Raw genomic sequence first — 22,146 nt, forward strand, 5'->3', positions numbered from 1 at the left:
TGTGTCAGAAACCTAGTATGTAATAAGATTCGGTGGGAACCTAGAGAAGAAGATAAATACAACAGAAAAAGATAAAAATAACAGAAAGACTCTCTTGACTCTTATTCTTATCTTATTATATCCAGAAATTAATTTTTTTTTTATTCACAACCGAAAAGTTGCATTTTTAATTCCCTGATTCCTTGTCCCCACCCTTTGCCCCAAACACCAGCGCACCTTCAACTCTCACTTCAACTTCAAAGTTCAAACACTCAAACCCTCTCTCTCTCTATACAACAAAAAAACGCTCTCTGCACTGTGACTCTCTTTCACTCTGTGAGTTCCAATTTTCATTCTTTTTTATTTTATTTTTTATTTTTTTTGGTTTCTCCTCTGCCCCACCACGCAGCTATCTTGAAAGTCAAGTAAGAATAATCCAAAGACCAATCTTCACAACAACACTTTTCTCTGAAACCCAAGCAGAGAGAGAGAGAGAGAGAGAGAGAGAGAGAAGAGAAAGCAAATTCCCACTTTCACAAACGCAAAAAAGATCAAAACTTGCCCCCACCCCACATCGAAACCACTCAAATTCCTTATCTGGGTCATCTTCAATTCGGTTAATCTTTGAGCTTTTTCCATCGAGCAAGTAATGTCCATAAGCTTCAGGGACAGAGCAATTGGAGGTTCCAAGAAGCACCAGCCACTGCAAAACGCCATGCCCGTTCACCCAATTGAGGACCTTCATTCTCCGTTCGGAGACCCGGGTCCGAATTTACCCGAATCGGAGCTCCGAGAAACCGCCTACGAGATCCTCGTCGGAGCATGCCGGAGTTCAGGGCCGAAGCCGTTGACGTTCATATCACAGTCGGAGAGAGGGGATCGGGATCGGTCTCCGGCGCCGGCGGCGTCGTTGAACAGGTCGTTGACTTCGACGGCGGCGAGCAAGGTGAAGAAGGCTCTGGGGCTGAAAACGGCGTCGTTGAGGAAGAACAGTGGGAACAAGCGTGCGGTGACGACTGGGGAGTTGATGAGAGTGCAGATGAAGATTTCTGAGCAGAGTGATACAAGGATTAGGAGAGCACTGCTGAGAATAGCTGCTGGCCAGGTGTGAATTTTTTTGTTCATTCATTCATTCTTTTCTTGGTTTGGTTTGGTTGGTTACTGAATAAAAACTTTTAAGGACTTAAAAAAAATTGGAATGTTTTCATGGGAAATGAAAAATTGGTATTGAAATAATGGACTCATTGATTGATTTTTGCTCAAGTGCCTGTTTGCCTGGTAATTGAAGTTTTCTGCATATTTTTTACCTTCCAAGGGTTTACAAATGATTACTCAAACTCTACCATGTTCTAGAGCTGAAATTGAACTTCACCTCATTGACTTATTTTGACTAAAAGAATATGTTCAAATTGGACGGAATGTGTTCTACTTAACCCCTGTAACTAATCATTGTTTGCTTTTGATAGCTTTGTAACTTGTGCTAAGCCTGATGATATACACCGAATATTGTTCATGACGGGTGGCAACAATTTTCTTTTATAATTTGTGAGTTGTAGCTTTTGTTTAAACTAAAATTGTTTTGTAATTGAAGACTTGAAATTTTTTTGCTGTCACAGTCCCCATCAGTTTCTGCAACTGCAATTACAACTTAAAACTGTATGATTAATTTTTTAAAAGAAAAGGACAAAGACAAGTAGCTAATGAACATCACCTTTTGGCTACTTTTTATTCGCCTTTCATTGGTTATGTAGTACTTTTGTTTATTGCTTGTTTGTTGATCATTAAGTGGGATATATTTCCTACTGCTAGAAAAGGTTACACTTCATTTCGTTCCTTCATATGAGTAATTGGGATTGAAATATATGGACCAGAATTTAAAATTTCAGCATATGTATTTACGGCTCCTTACATCTGTTTAATCACTAATGATAGCTTACTAGGTCTTTGTTCATGAAATAGCTTGGAAGACGCATGGAGTCGGTGGTTCTTCCTCTAGAGCTAATACAACTGTTTAAGAGTTCAGATTTTCCCAGTCAACAAGAGTATGAGGCTTGGCTGAGGAGAAATTTGAAGCTTCTTGAAGCAGGACTCCTCTTGTATCCTCACCTTCCATTAGATAAGGCAGATACTTCTGCACAACGCCTCCGGCGCATAATCCATGGAGCCCTTGAGAAACCCATGGATCTTGGAAAAGGCAGTGAATCAATGCAGACCCTGCGGAGTGCTGTTATGTCTCTTGCTTGCAGGTCATCTGATGGGTCTGTTCCTGAGACATGCCACTGGGCTGATGGGTTTCCACTGAACCTCTGGATCTACCAAACTCTTTTAGAAGCTTGTTTTGATATTCATGCAGAAAATTCCGTGATAGAAGAGGTTGATGATGTCTTAGAGCTCATCAAGAAGACATGGGTTATGCTTGGAATTAATGAGATGCTGCATAATATTTGTTTCTCTTGGGTCTTATTTCAAAGGTATGTTGCCACTGGCCAAATGGAAAATGATCTGCTGTTTGCATCCAGTAATCTACTAGCAGAAGTTGAGAAAGATACCAAGACAATGAAAGATCCTTTTTACTCAAAAACTTTGAGCTCCACATTGAGTTTGATGTTAAGTTGGGCAGAGAAAAGGCTCCTTGCATACCATGATACTTTCCATAATGATAATATTGAATCAATGGAAAGCATTGTTTCTCTAGCTGTATTGTCAGCAAAGATTTTGGCAGAGGATATCTCTCATGATAACAATTGGAAGAGGAAAGAAACTGATGTAGCTTGCACCAGAGTTGAAAATTATATTAGATCATCATTGCGTGCTGTTTTCGCTCAGGCAAGTTCCATTATTCAAGCTCCCTGAATATGAATACTCCCACTCTCTTTCATATGGTATAGACATATGATAAATTATGACATAATTGTATATGGTATACTTTTGATCCCACTGACTGAAATAGGATAAAGTTAGCTGTTTTGCTTAAGACTCCTTTCAACCACTTCTGTAATATGCAAGGATAATTTATAAGCTTAAAATTCTTTCTGGTCCTGCTATTTTTATTTTACAACGTTCTCCGTTTGGGATTTCATGTTCAAACTAAATTACCTGATGTCGGTGCCATCAGTATGACTTAACTCTTTTTAATCTCTTTTAAGGCAGATATTGGACAAACTGGACCCCAGTAAGCATCCATCTAGAAAACAGAATAAAGCCTTTCCTGCTCTTTCTGTCCTTGCACGAGACATTACCGAACTGGCTATTAACGAGAAGGCAATATTTAGTTCCAAACTGAAGAGATGGCATCCTCTTGCTGCTGGTGTTGCGGTTGCTACCCTTCATGTGTGTTATGGAAATGAGTTGAAGCAATATGTCAAAGGTGTTACTGAGTTGACACCCAATGCTATAGAAGTGTTGTTGGCTGCTGACAAACTGGAGAAAGATCTGGTGCAGATAGCAGTGGAAGATTCTGTTGACAGTGAAGATGGTGGAAAATCCATTATAAGGGAGATGCAACCTTACGAGGCTGAAGCAGTAATTGCTAGTCTGGTTAAGTCATGGATGAAGATCAGAGTCGATAGACTAGGGGAATGGATTGACAGAAAACTGCAACAAGAGGTATGCCAAAATCCCAATCTTGTTGCTTATAATCTAAATCAAGTTGACATAGTATTCTTTTCTTTTTTTTTAAGTTTGTTTTGTTATTGTAAGATACTACCATTGCTTTGTTATTACTACAAACAAACATGGTTGTTGGCAAGTTTAAAAGTTTTAATATAACTCTTAACTTCACCATCCTTTTCTATAGGTATGGAATCCAAAGGCAAATAAAGAGGGCTATGCTCCTTCTGCTGTTGAAGTTTTACGGTTCATAGATGACACTCTGGAAGCTTTCTTTTTGTTGCCTATACCCATGCATGCTGTTTTGCTACCTGAATTGATGTCTGGTCTTGACAAATCTCTCCAACAATACATTTTGAAAGCCAAATCTGGCTGTGGTATATATTTACTGCATAGCATTTTGGTTTACCAAAACGAGTTATTCAATCCCTGTGTGACCAGGTTTTCCGTTTTGTATGTTCTGCAGGGAACCGTAACTCTTTCATCCCAACTATGCCTGCATTGACTAGGTGTTCAACAAGAGCAAAATTTCATGGTGTATTCCGGAAAAAAGAAAAGTCACAAATGACTCAGAGGAGGAAAGGCCAAGTTGGAACCACAAACGGAGACAACTCATTTGATATACCCCAGATGTGTGTTCGCGTCAACACCATGCAGCGTATTCGCATGGAGTTAGGGGTTTTGGAAAAGAGGATAGTTGCCAATCTCAGCAGTTCTAAATCCTCTAACGACGATGATATAACAAATGGGATGAGCTTGAAGTTCAAGTTTTCTGCTGCTGCTGCAGTGGAAAGTATCCATCAACTATGTGAGTGTATAGCATACAAAGTCGTTTTCCACAATCTTTGTCATGTTCTTTGGGATGGTCTATATGTCGGAGAAGTTTCAGCCACAAGGATTGAGCCTTTTCTACAAGAGCTTGAGCAATACTTGGAGATCATATCATCAACAGTGCATGATAAAGTTAGAACACGTGTGATTATTGAACTAATGCAAGCTTCTTTTGATGGGTTCCTGTTGGTTTTGTTAGCTGGAGGTCCATCACGTGCTTTCTCTTTGCAAGATTCTGTAATAATAGAGGAAGATTTGAAGTTTTTGACTGATTTGTTCTGGTCCAATGGAGATGGATTGCCAGCTGAATTGATAGAAAAACATTCTACCACTGTAAGAGGTGTACTTCCCTTGTTTCATGCGGATACTGAGCACATAATTCAGCAATTCAGTCAACTTACTATGGAAATGTATGGTTCTTCAGCCAAATCAAGGCTTCCGTTTCCTCCAACAGCAGATCAATGGAGCCCAAGAGAACCAAACACCCTTCTACGAGTTCTGTGTTATAGGAATGATGAGGCAGCTGCTAAATTCCTTAAGAAAAATTACAACTTGCCTACGAAAGTCTAAAAATTGATGAGTAATACCTCTCTCTCGTACGCCTTTTCAACCTATATAAATTTTTTAGTAGCTTCATTTTGTATGTTTTGAAACTCTAACTTGCTGGTGTGTGTGAGGATATGATTGAAGTAAAAGGTGGTATGCATAATACTCTTACACGGTGATTAACTTTAGGGAATATGGTACTTTGTCACCAATAATGTTCAAAACTAAACTTTGTACAAGGAGTTTTTCATCAGCTTCCTAATTTGTTCGTCTGTTTCCAGCTCCTGTCAAAATGCAATTACTGACCACATGGGAATACAGAGAAGTACTATATTTAGTTATTATTTATTTTATTTCAAAATAATTGGTCTATTGATTGGTGCAGCACTGTTGTTTCGTTTTTCACAAATGACTAGAGCTTGACCATGTAAATTAACTGAACGAATTTATTATCGCAAATTAGTTAATCATAAAGGCGTTACTTGAATAAACATATTATTTATAGACTAAACAAATTAATCCCTTAACGGGTAGAAACCAATTATTTACGCAGAAAAGGTGTTGAAAAATTGCAAGCCATTATAATTTACCGTTAATAATCTACAAAAAGTGGATAATGTTATGCGATCCACTTTCGCTCCGTTTTCTGAGTATTTTGTTGGAGGTGAAGGGAAAATCTGGTTCACCCCCAGAAAGACCCCAAACAAATTACCCCCGAGTGAGGGCAAAATGAGCTAAGCCTTGGAGCAAACACCGCTATACCATGCCTCAACATAACATGGAAAGTAAGAACAGCTACGACAGCGCACGGAAGCATCGAGGTTTATTCATGTTCATTTAACAGAAAAAAATACTTATCCTTTTAAAAAATAATTTAGTACTTCAATATTTTATTTTATTTGGTGGTGTACTTGAATATTTTTAATCCTATAGATAAATTCCATGCGTACATAGCCAGAAAATTAACAACGAAATCATTTTGCCGATGGGCATTTTAATCCCAAAAATGAGATCTTAACTTAACCATTCAGTCGGTAAACAAATAATTCCAAAATTTTCGTTTGATCATTCGACACTCGAGAGAGTAACTAATAATGCCAGCAAAATCTCCCCATGGCCCGTGTATTAGTTGTATACATGTATACATGAAACGCGGACTAAGAACTATGCTTACCTACTAATAAAGAAAAACTAAACTAAAAAGGGTTCCTTTTTAGTCCCTTTCTTTTCGAGGTCGTTTTCGAGCTTGCTTTCTGCCAAACATGAGAACACGAGATCAGTTATGGCTAGATTAGGTGATTTCCGATCAAATATTAAGAAAGAATCTAAGGCATATAAAAGAATCATATACGTACCGATTTTGATTTTTTAGTCTTTCCTCGAATCCTGTTTTTAGGAGGTTTCAACTTGTATATCCGAACCATCCAATGGTGAGTTGTGAACACCTGAATGCATCAAAAGCCACGACAGACATCAGAAGCCCACAATAGGTACGGCAATGCTTAATCCCTATTAACGATTTCAAAAGACTATACCGAAAAGAAAAAAATCAAAGGAATGATTGTTGCTATAATTTATTTTTATTTTTTTAGTAGGCTGCTATAATATATGGGTTTTATTTTTCTTATGTTGCATGAGACAAGTTGTTTGTCTCATACAACACACAAAAAGTGGGTGGGACCCGCTTTTTTATTTTCTCTCTCTTCTTTTTTAGTGGGTCCCATTCACTTTTTGTGTGTTGCATGAGACAACGTAAGAAAAATAAAACCCATAATATATTTATTGGTAAGACTTCCATGATTCCAAATTCAATAAATGTCAACTACAAGAAAAAGGGGCAAGAAAATATAGAACGGCGTCAAATTTTAAGAAAGCTAATAAGTTTATATCCCAAATCTAAATTCTGTATCCTCTTGTATTATTTCCAAAAGCAAGAACTAAACTAATTGTTAGCAATGATACCAGTTGTTATTTGAAGAAGTTAATCACTACTTGAGACCAAATCATCAGTTGAAGTTATGCAGTACAAAAAGAGCATAGGCAAATCAAGTAAACACCAAAATATAGTATCAAGAAATAAAATAGCATTACGCAGTTCATGGATGGGTAAAAATATGATGAAAAAAAAAACAGTCCACTATAAGTAAAATAAAATAGACTATTCAATATTTCTAATGAATATGCTAGCATTAGCATATAGAGTATGTTTTCCCTTTTGGGAATAATATTTTGTTTTCCCAAAAGCTCTACAAGTTTGTTTTTGATTAAAAGCTTTTTCTAAATACAAAGTTAATTCAAAGTCTCAAACACAGTAATAATTGTGGACTATCAAGGAACAATGTGGGATAATTATCCAAAGATAAACGCATGGTAACATTGACAGATGTAGGCCAATCTAAACAATAATATATATATATATATATAAGGAAATCATATCATACGAATTATCCATATTAGGCACTGTAGAACGAATACCATGGTATGGTTAGTTCAGCAACTAATTCATCATGCCATGCATTGAAAATTAATTTCCAGGATCATAATATATTATACAGAGAACCAGACAAAGTTCATGAGAGTTTCAATAAAAAACCATCTGACCTCTTCAAAATGGGTAAGTTTGAAATATTTCTTCCCAATTTCTGTCCGCCTTACTCTGTCAAAAGCTTTACCATCTGTCTCCACAAATCTGGAGCAATAGCAGGGTAGGGGAGTTAAGTAGCCTAACAGTTGAAAACAGAGCATTTTTCAAACTACAAATTTTACAGCAACGCTGACCTGTAATATGAAAGTTTATACATGAGGGAGTTTAGCATTGTTGGTGTGGCCATAGAATCAATCCTATATTGACCATCCCTCTGTTCAAAAAGGGTAAAAAAAGAGCAATTAACACACGTCATAAGCCACATAATTATTGAACTAGAGTAGTATCTGATTTCCAAAATAACCAAGGTAGCTCTTGTAACTTACTAAATAATCTGGTTCTCTTATGTGCGGGAATACACCCCCTCCAATTCGAACCATCCACAGGAACTTATTAATATCATCACTGGGATAGCCAACCAGTCCTAAAATTAAGTATAGCAACAAATCAGAACAGCGTGACTTGGATAAAATCAATAAAGAGAAAGAAGCTGACCTCCAAATACAACAAGAACATATTTGACATCCAAGGAGTGGAAAATTTCCCAAGCTGCCTTCTCTGGAGAAGACATGGCAGTACCAACAGTAGCAATATGTGTGTTGTTCCAGGTATTATTGTCAACAATGACAGTTCGGTTAGCCATGGCAGTTGTTTGGTATCCATAATCCCACCAAGATGCCACCTACAATGACAGTTTGGTTAGCCACGGCAGTTGTTTGGACTTGTAAGAGAAAAAGCAAATAGAAAGTTTATTCCAAAATGTTTGCAGCATGGGTAAAAAATATTGTACACAAGCACACTCAACCATTTGAGCAGAAAAATAAGGAAATGCCATGAACCTTACTTTATCATCGACTTCTGTATTATGACTCAACCAAGCATAAGCCTCTCTAAAATCATCAAAAACATGAAGTCCATCATTTGAATATGATGTTAGAACAATAGAGGGGGCTGAATAAGCTTCTGCTGCTGCCCACACACTGTGAACCTACAAGAGAGATCAAGATAGTGAGTCACTGTAAACATTAAAAAAACTTTCTTTATTCTAACACAGTAGCATGAAAGGGCACTCTTGTTCAGCAAGATAAAAAACAAGACCAGTAGAAGAAGACATGACACTTCTAATTCAGTATCGACCAGCTGAATCATAAATTTTTTAGCAAGAGACCAGGGATTCATTTAAAAGAGAAAGTAAATTGCAAAGTAATACATATGAAACATATGAGTTGAATAGAAAGGAAAATATGGATTGCAAACTCCTAGTGGGGAAAAACAAAAACTTGTATTAAACAAATTATCTACTTTGTATGATTGGTAGATAATCTGAAAGCTGTAATGGTTTAAAAACCTATTAAACTTCCAATGAATGATATCATGCTTTGAAAATTACCACATAGAATGCACCTAGCAACACAAGTAAGAGAATAGCAATGATGGATGCTTCTAGAGGTAAAACCAAAAGCCTTTTCTTAATTTGTGACTTGCTAAGAGGCTTTTCCACGGGTTCCTTATCCTTCTTCTTGCTCTTTCTCGAGGTCCGTTCCTTTGATGTGTCCTCGCTTTTATCAGTCTTCACTGTATCATTTGGCACAACAGTTTCAGAACTGGCATCCCCTGCCTTGATAGTCTCAAAAGCACAATTTAAAGAAGTCAAACTCATGAAGTGACTAGAAGAATGTAAAGAAATGCCAATTCTGGTGATGATTAAAGAACAAATGCTTACATTAACATGAGAATGATCTGATAGTCTGGGTAACTGAAACTTAATTGATCTTGTGAAAACATCAAAAGCTTGGGAAAGAGCGATCCCAGACAAGATGCATGCTGCTGGTGCAAGTACAAGCATCAAGCGAACCTGATATTTGACAAGATTATGTCTTCAATAAAATAATAAAAAAATGTAACGGTGGAAAAACTACAGTCCCAAGATTTTTCTTACCATGACTCCAGAAAAATATACCGACATAACAATATAAAGTACCACAAAAGAGCTTGCATCAGATAGGGGTGAAAAGCATGCCTACAGCAGGTACACACCAGCATGACTTAGTTTACATAGAATACTGCAAGAAAATGTGTGTGTGGGGGGGGGGGGGGGGGGGGGGGGGGGGGAATCTAGAAAAAAACTCACAATAATGCCAGCTGGAACCAAGAATGCCAAGACATTGATGTCCATAAAATAAGAAGGCCAGGTAGGAGGCTGATGCTCACTAACACTAGCAATGATTGGTATATACTTGCTTGCATAAGTACTGTCACACCACGCACAATTTTAAGTATTTAGGATTGGTGCCAAATCATAACAATAAAATATTTGCAAAATGACATATAAAGGTAAACTTAAAGACGCTTCTTTTAGCTAATAGATATATCCATAGTTACTATCAAATTGAAGAACTGACAACCATCTCAAACATAATAAAAAATATTTTACTAATATTTTTTTTTTTTTTGAAGGATTTGAATGATAAAAAAAGGTTGCAAACACAGCACTGACGGATCTAGTAGACTTAAACTTCTTCCACTCCATCCCATAGTTGGACTTGAAGCTACTAGTGCTATAAGTACAGCTACCACTGCACAACACACTGCCCTGCAAAACGAACAAGACAAGCACAGGGATTAGTTTAGTTTTCTACCTGTGATGTTTCGAATAGTCAAATAAGTCAATCAAAGGGACACCCACAGGCCAACAGTAACAACTAGTGCCATAGCTACTTTGAACATTTTTGGTGAAAGAATCCCTTTAATATAGTACACAACAGCCACCACATGGATGATAATGAAAACCTGCATAAGAAAAATTAGAAAAAAGAATATAAGGTTTCAAAGAAACTAGTTAGTTGGATATAAAGAGAAGGAAAAATACAAAAAATCGATTGGTAAATAATTCAACTTTTAGGTCATACATATGCTCAATCAAGTTGAATTGATCAAAGATGAATGATTATATAATCAGCGCTAAACAATGAATCAGTCAGTATACCTGGAATATAAATAATAGCATTGGTATAATAATTAGATATTTAGATTTAAAAGCTTGCATGAGACTTGCAGAAGTTATGAATTGCAAAGTTAACAAGATAGTGGATATAATTATATTATAATATTCGTCATATAAAAAATATTATAAATCATTAAGTTATGGCTAGGAAAAGATTTTTTTGCATGGAAAATGAAATTAGCTTAGATATACTTCAAGCGAAAAGACATTGTACCCATTCACAACTGGGCCATAGCAAATTCTTTTGTCTCTACTTGATGGGTCATCATTGTGGAAAATATATCATCATATTAAATTTGTTCTTGATTTTCAGCCATTGCCAATACACTTCGAAAGTTCAACCAATTCAACTTGAATCCTGCTGTAGCAAGCAGTTTAAGTTTTTACCTAGTAAGCTAGTATGAATTCTGCTAGTAGCCATAAGCAAATCCTTTTTTATTTAGTATAAGGCCCCTTGTATATTTATATTTAAGATTTTGTGGTGTATTCTTGTTTGAGTTCTTTCTTTTGACAAGTTCATTTTTCCAAAAAGAAAAAATAAGTATTAAAAGGAGATGTATATCATAGGAATCAAACTGGGAGGACAAAATAGAGAACTGGTTCAGGAAGTATTTGTCATCACAATGTTCCACTCACGCTCCAACGAAACTTTAACCAAACAGCCATACAACTAGCAATGCTTTATGGTACTTAACGTTGGGTGGTAAAGTGCCAACAAGAGCACAAGCTAAGTGTTCTGAAGATAAAAATGTTGCAGTAAATGAGTGAGGGAACACAAGAAAAGATAAATCAACAGTTTAAATGCATTAGAGAGAAAGTTGGAGTAGCGCCTATTGATGAAAAGATGACAGCATGTACCCCAAGATGGTTTTGTCATGGGTGGAGTTGATCATATGGAGGATTACTTGAAAAACAGATGTAGAGGAAGAGCAAAGGAAACTCAAAAAGAAAAAAAAAAAGGGCAGCCTTGTGCTACAAAGCTCCCGTTATGTGTAGGGTCCAGGAAGGGGTCAAACATATTGTGTGTCTATAGCAAGCAGCTTTATCTTGCATTTGCAACAACACCAATCGTGCCAATGTTCCCCTTTAAAGGAAACTATAAAAGAAATTAAAAAATACCTTGATCTAAATGGTCTTTTCGAAAATTTGGGTTTTAATAGAACACAGTGGCATTGTTTGTACATGTAGCCAACCCCACCTAATGGGAATAAAAGTTGTATTAAAAGGAGTCACAAGTTAACCACGACATAGAAGTATAATTTTATTTAGTTGAAAATATGTTTTAGAATGTAAATCGATCTTTATAAAACACATGTATTTTTTATAGTTATCTGAACAAGTCAACTCTTTCAAGTTTGTAAGCTGATTTTGAGAATATGAACTTGCTACAGGGTTACTTAAACTCTGAAGTTTGACAAATTAGCACAAAACATTCTGCCTATAAAAAAAAAAAGAAAAAAAATATTCAGCTAATTAAAAACCTTCTGTGATAAAACCAATTCCACTGAAAAGTCAATAAAGCATTCACATAAAACTGTAATAATACTATTAGGCTTAAATGCACGGTTGGTTATTAATATTTGAGGCAAGTCTAATTTCATCCAAAGAATAGGGGGAAACTCACCAGGAATGATGCAAAATGCTCTGATGTCATTACAGCATTAAATCCAACAACAGGCACCAAAGAGGCCAACAGTGTGCCCAATACAATCTGCATTGAGAAAATCAAAATGTGAACCAGGAACAAGGTCAGATGAAAAAGAGATAGTTTTAATCTAAAATCCAGATCCAGTCCCAGAACACCTCTGGCATGTAATTCTAAATAAAAATGGGACGAAGTCACATAAAGTAGTAAATACATAACACAAAATGAATGAAACATACTCTAATCTAGTAAAATGTAGAGTTCAAACATAAATTAAATACTCCATCTAACTATTGTAACAAGCAAGTTAAACCTCATTGTTTAACACTTCATTAATCCGTTAAACTTTACCATACTGCTTACTTTACCAAGCACAATTAATAGTAACAGGCATTTCAAAATTCCAATTTAAAAAGGCAAAAGCATTTTTTAAACTCTAAAATAACTGTATGATTGAAACAGATACTTACAAGAGGTGCATATGCAATGTACAGTCGAGAAGAATAGCGACCAGTTATTATGCACAAGAGTACATGGATTGGAATGAGATTAATGATAAAAGTGTACCCTCCCCATGAGCAAACCTGCAAGATAAGAAAAGAAGATAACATAAATAAGAAGAGGCAGAGGCAAAGATAACAAGATAAGCATTACCATAAAAAGCTTACCATGTAAAAGTATGCTATGGAATTCAAAGTGGCATAAAAGAGGGACCCTGTATTCAGTGTCTACATGACATGTAAATCAAGTCAGAAATTTAATGGAGAATAAAGAAAAGCTTAAGCGATTTCTATCAGCAGAGGCGTACAGAAGTGATGCTTCATAAAGAATATTCAAATTACATACTATTAGACAATGATGATAATCCATTCTAATAATTCCCCAGAAATTTTTAAGAAAATCAATGCCTTTATACAAGACCATTCAATATAAAATAAAGTTGTTTGCTTTCATAGAGCACCTTAATATAGAGGTAGAAAGTGAAGATCAAAGCAAAAATAGCAACAGCTTCATTATCATAGCTGCCAGCCACTGATCGAGATATATATGAGGGGACCTGCATGCACAACAAGATTAGGATATACTACATGTAAGAGTGAAGTCAGGGACCAGCAACCAAAACATATAAAAGAGAGCAACCGTTACCAACAGTCATCATAGATTTGTATATCTACACATCAACATACATGTTTGTTATTCAACCAGTATCCATCACTCTAACTAAACATTGACTTGTCAAGCATTCAAATATTGAATGCTGAATGGCTGAACCAATGTTTTTGATCATTACAACCATAAATGAAATGTTTATAATCATTAGGAAAATTGGAAGACAATCTCATAAAATCACAAAGCCTGTTGAGAAATTCACCATAGCCAAAAGAGTCGCTGCTGTCAATCCAGCCCCAGTACCTTTAACCTCCTAAGAAAGGGAGCAGCTGCAGTTAATTAGCAAACATATAGATAACAGAAAAAATATAAAAGGCGCAACTTTGGCATGGACAAACCTTTGTCAGAAGATAAGCTGCCCAAGAAGCAAAGGCTGAGAATATAGGAGCAGTAAACACACAAACAGTTTCAACTGAGAGAGGGATGTTCAAGGAATTCAGTATCCTGACACCAGGAGGGAATCGTCAAAAAATATCAACCACCATAGATAAAATTTGCAACAATTGCTTGCACGAGTATTTACAATTAATATTTAATCAATAGAAAAATCACAGCATATGAAAACCAACATCTCCAACTGTGTATTTTCGAATACCTACCACCATAAGGTGCCTGCTGTCAAGGTCAAACCAGGATAGACAGTCCCACCAATTACACGACCAAGGGGATACCTTGAAAAGGAAAAGTAACACAAACACTAAAGCCATAAACATTTAACAACAATCTCATTAAACTACATATATATAGAGAGGAAAACTGATTCATTTCATGCACCAGTTACTTACCAAGTTCGATCATCAAACCAGTTCCAGAAATCATATATCCCATTCTTTGTCAAAAACTGAAACCAACAAATATGTCTGTCATTTTTTGTGAACCTTCATCACATTGAGATTAACAAAGTAAAATTGAACAATGTTACACACACCCGTGAAGAAATTTCAATTTTCTATAGCCATTAACCAGCATGAGAGACTTCTCAGGCCTCCCAATAATATGTAGTAAATAGTAATACGTACAAAACAGTTTCATTCCAAATAATGCTCACCTGAGTGACTCTATAATTGAAATAAGGATCAAATTCATGGATAACACTCTCGTACTTTATAACCTGTATAAAATACACAGAAAATGTGATGGACTGCTAAAACAAAATCTGGCCAACAAGTGGAAATAGATAACCTACTATAGTGCTGGAAAAAACAGAAAAGAACATTACGATCTCAAAATATTAAGAACATATAATTTCAAAACAAAAACAAACAGCATTTAGAGTTAGAGTTAGTCAGTTCATAGAAATGTCTACACCATATCACCACTTTTAGATAATTATTTCTACAAAATATACGTGCTATATCACTCATGCTTTTGGAATCATAATTAAAAAATTTCTTTCTAAGTACAACTTTACAAATTAGAATTTCAATCAATACGAAGGCTTCATTTTATCATCTAATTTTAATATTATAACAGGATATTTATTTCAAGTACATGTATATTTAAAATGAAATAAAAAATTAAGAAGATTGTCTTATCTTACTTTGCATTTCATAATTTCACTCTTAAGTATCACTTCTACGCCACTAATGTAAACATTATTAAGCCATTGACTTAACTGGTGAATGAATCAACACAGCTCGGTCAACTCAAAAAACAAAAAATCTAAAGAGTCATGGCTAAGTCACTGAGATTGTGCTACCGTGTAACAAAAATAACAACAGATTGCGAGTCATTCATGTTGATTGTTATACATACGACGAAACGGTTCAATTTAGCGATTATTCGCGCCGTTGAATTCAGAAGCAGACAATCGCGTTGAAAAAAGGTAAAGGAGGAATTGAAACAGAGTGCAGGTAACCAGATCTGCGGAAGTAGAAGGAATGGAGAAATGCTTACAGAGAAGAGACGGATCGAGAAGGCGAGAACACCGATCAGGAGCAGGATGAAGAACGCGAGAACATTACCAAAGGCATACCTCAAGGAGTTACTGCTCTGAGAATCGGAGCTCGCCATTGACGGCGAAATCGAGCCCCGAAGAGAGAGAGAGAGAGAGAGAGAGTCTGAGACTCAGAGTGTGACTGGGGTTTATATGTGTAGAAGTCGTTGTTGAGGTTGAGGGGAGCCAATGGGGAAAGACTGCTGTGTTAGCCTGCGGACGAGAGAAGCTGCAACTCTATTGTGAAAAGACAATATTGGGTCTCGTTTTATGCTTGATGACTAAAATGTCCTTTTCCGTTTGACGTGGCAACATGCTTTTGCGCTTGCTACAAAATTGAGTTGAAATTTTGGCACGCTGAGTCATGGAATTGAACCTTGACTCTCTTCTCAGGTCTTCACACAAGGTTGATTTTTCCATTTTTATGTCGTCATACTACCATAAGGAATAAGGATATGAATTCTTTGAGTTATGCTGTCCTATCTTTCTTTGTTTTTCATATGATCAAATTACGAAATTTTAAATATGTATTAATTCAGTTTTTTATATAATTTGAATAAGGAAGTTCGTTGGAGAGGATAAAGTATGAATAAATAGGATAAAATAACAAGATAAAAGTATAAAAGGATAAACTACCAAAAAAAAAGTATAAAAAGATATGGGCGTGATCAACTCATTATAAAATGTCATGACATGATATAAATAAACAAACATATCCCTTTGAATTTGAGTTTCATATAATATCTATTATCTTATTATATCTATTACTAACATGAGTCCTTTAGAAATAATTTATTTTATTGCGAATAACATAGAATAACCAACATTTTCTCGTAGAATATTAGTCTACCCTATTATACATCACTAAATATTAGATAAGAGCACGATAAGATAATTTATTTATTCTCTTCTTTTTTGATAAATCACAGGTAATTTTTTTACAGGAAGTAAGTTTATTTGGAGCGAATTTATATTAAGATTTTAATTTCCTAAGAATGATAATGAAAAAAATTAAATATATACTCTCACCTACTCAACTTCCAAAAAGTAATAATAAATGATCCAACACATGATATATCCTCTTCTTTTTATCTTACCGCAAATGGGTTCTAAGAATCAAGAAACAATAAAGTAATTTCTTTTTCTTAAAAAACAGTAAGTAATTATTGAGAATAAAGAAACGTGTCAGTAACTGATTTTCTTGTTTAATTAAAATTTATTATAATCTATTTTTAAAATATAAAAAAATATACATATATTACCTATTTTTTTTCTTCCCTATCTTATTTACTTATTTTCAATATTGTTGAATAAGATTTTCACTTTTTCTCTCTAGATTCTGATCGAACAATACTAAAGAGGAGTAAATATGGTAAAAAAAAAAATTAGATAAAATATTTTATCTCTTTATCAATTTATTTATTTACTTTTTAAATATTTCAATTAATTCATCACTTCACATGTAGTTCAATTCAGAACAAATTCTAAAATTTAAGACTTTAAACTCTTTACTCAATGTTTTAACACCAACTGACCTGCCATTTGTATCCCTTTTATCAATTTGAATTTAGGATCTTTGGGCTGGGGGACGTAAAGCCCACGGGTCAAATCCAGTTGCCTGACCCATACACGAACCGACCCTCAAAGATGGAGCTGCAAACGCATTATTGTAAGGTATAGCGAAGAATTATCTTTAGATTAATCGTTCACCTGAACCCATCGTGGTCGTCGTCGTATCGGCATCGTCGTCGTCGCTGATCCTCCAGGTTAGTCGTTTCCTTCTCGCGTTCTCTTTTCTATTAACAAAGCTTCTTCGAATTTCGATCTCGGATTAGGGTTTCGCCTCTTTTTTTTTGTTCTAAAATTCGTTGTTTTTGATCAAAACATAGAAATTCTTCTCTTTGCCACGTTGTTGCTGATTTCTAGATCTCGGATTAGGCTATCGTTTTTCATGTTGATTTTTTTGTTTGATTTCAGAATTATGGCGGCTTTGAAAGAGCTTCTCCCTCCAGCGAAATCATCGTCAACAACTTACTATGACCATAGTAATGATCCATGGTTCAAGCAGAGATTCACCTCCTCCGAGGAGGAAAAATCCACCGCGATAAAGCAGAAGCCGGTGCCGCCTTATTTGAAGCGCGCTGGTTTTGTTCCCAGGAAGGTGGAGGATTTTGGTGACGGTGGAGCGTTTCCTGAGATCCATGTAGCACAGTATCCGCTTGACATGGGAAGGGACAAGTCCTCAAAACCCGGTTCGAAGATTCTTCCTGTGACGGTTGATGCTCACGGGAATGTTGCCTATGATGCTATAGTGAGGCAGAATGAGAATGCTAAAAAGATTGTATACACGCAGCAGAAAGATATCATACCTCAGTTTTTGAAGAATGATGAGTTAGATAATATGGATGAGGATGATGAGGATGTTCAAAAGGAGATTGAAGAAACAATGCAGGAAACAAAGGCTGCCCTTGAGAAGATAGTTAATGTGAGATTGAGTGCGGCTCAGCCTAAAAATGTTCCCAAACAGTCATCTGATACTAAGTATATTAAGTACAAGCCTTCGCAACAATCTGCGGCTTTCAATTCCGGGGCAAAGGAGAGGGTTATTAGGATGGTTGAGATGCCTGTGGATCCACTTGAGCCTCCAAAGTTCAAGCATAAACGTGTTCCCAAGGCATCTGGGTCTCCTCCTGTGCCTGTGATGCATTCACCTCCAAGGCCTGTTACGGTGAAGGATCAGCAAGATTGGAAGATACCTCCTTGTATTTCGAATTGGAAGAATCCGAAAGGTTATACAATCCCTCTTGACAAGCGTCTTGCGGCTGATGGGAGAGGCCTTCAGGAGGTTCAGATCAATGATAATTTTGCAAAGCTTTCAGAAGCGTTGTATGTTTCCGAGCAGAAGGCTAGAGAAGCAGTTGCTATGAGGTCCAAGGTTCAGAAGGAGATGCTTCTGAAGGAGAAGGAAAGGAAAGAACAGGAGCTGAGGGCTTTGGCTCAGAAAGCACGTTCCGAGAGAATTGGCGTGGCCCCTCCTCCAGCTGCTGTTCCCGCCCCTTCAGACAAGAGTGGTGTGGATGATGCCGATATGAGAGTTGATTATGAGCATCCACGGGAAAGGGAGAAGAATTTACCAAAGGAGACGAGGGAAGAAAGGGAGGAGAGGCTGCAACGCGAGAAAATTCGCGAGGAACGACGAAGAGAGAGGGAGAGGGAGAGAAGATTAGAGGCTAAGGATGCTGCAATGGGAAAGAAAAGCAAGATTACGAGAGATAGGGATCGTGATGTAAGTGAGAAAGTTGCTCTTGGTATGGCTTCTGCTAAGCCAGGGTCGGAGGTCATGTATGATGAAAGGCTTTTCAACCAGGATAAAGGAATGTCATCTGGGTTTGCCACTGATGATCAGTATAATGTGTATGACAAAGGATTGTTCACTGCACAGCCAACGCTCTCAACTCTGTATAGGCCAAAGAAGGATATCGATAATGAGGCTTATGGAGGTGCAGATGAGCAGTTAGAGAAGATTATGAAGACTGATCGCTTTAAGCCTGACAAAGGATTTACAGGGACTTCTGAAAGGACGGGTCCAAGGGATCGGCCAGTTGAGTTTGATAATGAAGAAGCTGATCCATTTGGTCTGGATCAGTTCTTGACAGAGGTAAAGAAGGGAAAGAAGGCCATGGAGAAAGTAGGTGGTGGAGGAACTATGAGAGCAAGTGCTGGATCTTCAATGCGGGATGGTCATGAGGGAGGATCTGGTAGGACTCGCATTGGATTTGAAAGAGGGCATTAAGTAGTTGTTATTTGATGATACCTATTTCTCATGCTTAGTGTCTCCTTCAATATCCATAGTGGTGGCTTAGATTGGTGTTCTTGAAAAGGATGGTCGGGATAATGTAGTTGTGTTAGAACTCGCTTTTTCTCCCCCTCCCCAGGGGTCATGTTTTTGTATTCTGTTTCTAAACTGCTTATGGGTGTTATTTATGACAAATCTATCTTTCAGTAAGTTATATTGAATGAAATGTAATGTTTAAAGCTGATCTTGTCCTCTATTAGAGACACGTATAAAATGGTTGTCCGAATTTGTTGTATGAAACAGTTTTGCAGGACATACCCTTCCTCTGATACTCTGATATTTCAATATGATATAAGAAGTTTTTTTTTTTTTTTTTTGGAAACCGATATAAGAAGTTTTATGTTGTAACTAAGCTCCCCTTTTTGTGCTAATTTTGTGTTTTCTTTTTACTTTTGAATATTTAATTTTTTTTTAATTGTAGTTGTATATCTAGCATGTTGTTGAGGGCTGAGTCTAAGGTTATTCATTTGTGAGTCTATTTATGCACTGGGTTTGCCATTTTATATCTAGCACGTTGTATTCTCTTTATTTGGTCATATTTTGACGGCATCTAACTAAGTTGCTCAAGGTTCACTTGCTTTAACTTCATTCTTTTCCTCGCTTGACTCAAATTTTTTAAAATTTATCTTTTTCCTGCTCTTTTTTGAGATATTCAAATTTCACTTCGACTGGTATGGGTAGCAAAGTCAATGAATCAAATTTCTGAGTCTCATAACGAGCATGAACTGCAATCCTTCTTGATGGCCGAAAATCTCATTGATAAGCGTTGCTTCAGAAATTCTGTTTTGCCTAACAAATGTGCAAAACAGAATGTGCAAATCTGCTTCAGAAAAGAGCAGGATTACATAAAGAGTTATTAAAGAAGCATATATACAAATGTGCAAAGTCCAAAATGAAAAAGTAAAACATCATCACTCTTCAGAGATCGGAATAACTACACACCACAGAAAGAGGTAGCCCTATAACAGTTTTCAATTAAAGGTCGTAAACACTAAATAGCAATGAAAAAAAAAAAATTCTGACCAGAAAATCTTAAACCGGTTAGTCACCAATCCAAACAACCCAGAAAAGATAATTGATGGATAACTTGTCAAACCGGTCCAAAACTGATGGTACAAAACAATTTAGAATAGTTACTATTATTTTTTTATTTAACCAAAAACTTTATTGGAATCTCAATGGAGTTTACAAGAATTTGGATGTCCACAAATGAGACTCCCACTGTAGCATGCGTCAAGACAGAAACACACTGAAATCCAGCTTATTTTATTGCTGAAACACAACACAACACACCACAACACAACACAACATCACTTTTAACACACCTTCAGTTTCTACTAATAAGTAATGACACACTGAAATTCGCAAACATAGCAATAAAAGTAACTAAAAATCTGAAAAAGTGCCTATGGTTCTTATCTCGGTGACCACTCATGATGATTAGTTTAAGTTGAAGCTCTCAGAGCTTCTTCCATGATCTTCAAAGCTACCTGCATCCTCTGAGCCATAACCTGCAAGCCCGAGCCAATAAAGGAATCAAGATGTTCCAATCTCCACCCTTCAACAGGTTCAACTTCATACAGCCACTCAATCTCACATCCATCTTCCTTTGGCTGTACTTTCAATGTTGAAACATAGGAGTGAAACCCAACATTTCCATCTATGATTGAATAGCTAAATGTCCAATGAGTAGGGTCAATGGATAGCAGTTTCTGCTTAGTCCAATTCATGGTTTGTTTGTCATTTCCATCCACAGGGGTCTTGAAACCTGCACAGAAGCGCACACACCCAGGTTTGCCAGAGATACCTTCAACAGGAAGGCATGTTGAGAGAGTGGGGAACCACTTTTCAAGGCCAAAGAAATCCTCCAAAAGAGGCCATACTTGTTCTGCTTTTGCTCCTATTACTTCTGTTTTGGCATTGCCCTTCCACTTTTCTTTTCCTTCTTGTGTTGACTCCATAATATCAAGTAAGAAGCTGCAAGTCCACACAAAAAGCAATTCAGGATGACCAATTTATATAGATGACCAATGATTGCTTTTTAGTGCCATTTTGTTCCACTTTAGAATCCCAATGGTTTGAAGCACATGTTTTTTTTTTAAGTGCATTAGGAAATTATTTCAATTTGGATATATGGTTATCCATTTTTCTCAAGTTAAATATTAATAAAATGGTTAAAGAATAGATCCTCTCTCATGTGATGTTGAAATAACAGTGCTAGTGTTGTAGTTGAACGAAGCAGAAAGCAAGGAAAACGTGTGCAGAAAAGCAAGCTACAAGTAATGTACGAGAAAAGGATAGAGATAGAAGAGGGTGGTTGTATGTGAGCCACAAATGGTTTACGGATATCTGATCTACCACTAAATTTTCAATGATCTTGTACTATGTATTTTCCCACTCAAATTGAAAAGACATGAACTCAATTGACATGAAAAATGAGTCCATGACTTTTTTAATTTGAATGGAGGAAGTAAATGTTCTGGACTTTTCAAGGCTCCAACCCAATAAGGTATTAGGGTAGCCTCGTGATATCTCACACTCCTATGGTAAATATTATACATGGCAGACAAGATAATTTGGTAAATACCAAATCAGAAATATACAAAATTATCTGTAAGACTTGGCATATTCTCCTCCTACCTTGATTAAAGAAGTTTACCTCTAAGTCCCAACAAAGTTGGTACTGTTATAAGTAGAAGTGGGTAGGTGTAGTTCTGACGAAGTTACACACAGCAATTGTAAGACTGTAATTTTTTAATTTTTTTTTATATCAACCCTAATTATCTCTTTGAGGCAAGTAGGCTTCTCTGGATATCCTCATAAGTTTCAATTCTTTGAATCGGCTGAGACTAATCCGAGTGCGGAGCGAGTCCGGAATTAAGATCTTATGCCCCCTCCCAAATATAATATTGGTGGGGATCGAACT

General features: G+C 36.4%; 4 protein-coding genes across 8 annotated transcripts; 2 read left to right on the top strand and 2 right to left on the bottom strand.

Moving 5' to 3' along the window:
• Positions 1 to 252: 252 nt before the first annotated feature.
• Positions 253 to 5,281, top strand: LOC133313850 (protein unc-13 homolog). Of its 4 annotated transcripts, none has more exons than XM_061515271.1 (5): positions 253 to 1,084; positions 1,939 to 2,823; positions 3,157 to 3,585; positions 3,776 to 3,965; positions 4,055 to 5,281. In XM_061515271.1, exons 1-5 carry the CDS (start codon positions 629 to 631, stop codon positions 4,987 to 4,989), a joined length of 2,895 nt encoding a protein of 964 aa, XP_061371255.1. In that variant the 5' UTR covers positions 253 to 628; the 3' UTR covers positions 4,990 to 5,281. The 4 variants fall into 4 exon arrangements, with proteins under 4 accessions (XP_061371255.1, XP_061371247.1, XP_061371263.1 ...); XM_061515263.1 differs by having other exon boundaries at positions 1,939 to 2,805; positions 3,130 to 3,585; XM_061515279.1 differs by having other exon boundaries at positions 996 to 1,084; positions 1,920 to 2,805; positions 3,130 to 3,585.
• Positions 5,282 to 5,948: 667 nt separating this feature from the next.
• On the bottom strand, positions 5,949 to 15,494 carry LOC133313933 (dolichyl-diphosphooligosaccharide--protein glycosyltransferase subunit STT3A). Of its 2 annotated transcripts, none has more exons than XM_061515360.1 (23): positions 15,325 to 15,494; positions 14,477 to 14,539; positions 14,214 to 14,269; positions 14,028 to 14,099; positions 13,767 to 13,872; positions 13,631 to 13,681; positions 13,220 to 13,315; positions 12,927 to 12,986; positions 12,729 to 12,842; positions 12,238 to 12,324; positions 10,296 to 10,399; positions 10,107 to 10,202; positions 9,741 to 9,861; positions 9,549 to 9,629; positions 9,333 to 9,464; positions 9,000 to 9,236; positions 8,454 to 8,597; positions 8,105 to 8,291; positions 7,936 to 8,033; positions 7,744 to 7,823; positions 7,567 to 7,654; positions 6,321 to 6,410; positions 5,949 to 6,218 (listed from the first exon to the last, which is right to left on the bottom strand). In XM_061515360.1, exons 1-23 carry the CDS (start codon positions 15,439 to 15,441, stop codon positions 6,162 to 6,164), a joined length of 2,337 nt encoding a protein of 778 aa, XP_061371344.1. In that variant the 5' UTR covers positions 15,442 to 15,494; the 3' UTR covers positions 5,949 to 6,161. The 2 variants fall into 2 exon arrangements, with proteins under 2 accessions (XP_061371344.1, XP_061371351.1); XM_061515367.1 differs by having other exon boundaries at positions 9,000 to 9,227; positions 15,325 to 15,492.
• A 1,533-nt stretch (positions 15,495 to 17,027) lies between these two features.
• Positions 17,028 to 19,538, top strand: LOC133313948 (SNW/SKI-interacting protein A). The gene is made up of 2 exons (XM_061515376.1): positions 17,028 to 17,130; positions 17,342 to 19,538. The coding sequence occupies exon 2, from the start codon at positions 17,346 to 17,348 to the stop codon at positions 19,155 to 19,157; it is 1,812 nt and encodes a 603-aa protein (XP_061371360.1). The 5' UTR covers positions 17,028 to 17,130; positions 17,342 to 17,345; the 3' UTR covers positions 19,158 to 19,538.
• Positions 19,539 to 20,392: 854 nt separating this feature from the next.
• On the bottom strand, positions 20,393 to 21,221 carry LOC133313970 (lachrymatory-factor synthase-like). Its single transcript, XM_061515397.1, has one exon. It carries the CDS (start codon positions 21,179 to 21,181, stop codon positions 20,666 to 20,668), a length of 516 nt encoding a protein of 171 aa, XP_061371381.1. The 5' UTR covers positions 21,182 to 21,221; the 3' UTR covers positions 20,393 to 20,665.
• Between the last annotated feature and the right edge of the window lie 925 nt (positions 21,222 to 22,146).

Source organism: Gastrolobium bilobum, unplaced genomic scaffold (genome assembly GCF_033153095.1).
Source record: "Gastrolobium bilobum isolate Gb01-03AN ecotype WA unplaced genomic scaffold, APGP_CSIRO_Gbil_v1 utg4223, whole genome shotgun sequence".
NCBI classification, from domain to species: domain Eukaryota; kingdom Viridiplantae; phylum Streptophyta; class Magnoliopsida; order Fabales; family Fabaceae; genus Gastrolobium; species Gastrolobium bilobum.

Excerpts from the sequence above, each read along its gene's own strand:
- LOC133313850 (XM_061515263.1), top strand. The coding sequence starts at position 629 with ATGTCCATAAGCTTCAGGGACAGAGCAATTGGAGGTTCCAAGAAGCAC. Across the intron at positions 2,806-3,129 it reads TGCGTGCTGTTTTCGCTCAG|ATATTGGACAAACTGGACCC; the intron begins GCAAGTTCCATT and ends CTTTTAAGGCAG. Across the intron at positions 3,586-3,775 it reads ACAGAAAACTGCAACAAGAG|GTATGGAATCCAAAGGCAAA; the intron begins GTATGCCAAAAT and ends CCTTTTCTATAG.
- LOC133313933 (XM_061515360.1), bottom strand. The coding sequence starts at position 15,441 with ATGGCGAGCTCCGATTCTCAGAGCAGTAACTCCTTGAGGTATGCCTTT. Across the intron at positions 13,682-13,766 it reads CAGCTTATCTTCTGACAAAG|GAGGTTAAAGGTACTGGGGC; the intron begins GTTTGTCCATGC and ends TCCCTTTCTTAG. Across the intron at positions 8,598-8,999 it reads TGCTAGGTGCATTCTATGTG|GTTCACAGTGTGTGGGCAGC; the intron begins GTAATTTTCAAA and ends TCTCTCTTGTAG.
- LOC133313948 (XM_061515376.1), top strand. The coding sequence starts at position 17,346 with ATGGCGGCTTTGAAAGAGCTTCTCCCTCCAGCGAAATCATCGTCAACA.
- LOC133313970 (XM_061515397.1), bottom strand. The coding sequence starts at position 21,181 with ATGGAGTCAACACAAGAAGGAAAAGAAAAGTGGAAGGGCAATGCCAAA.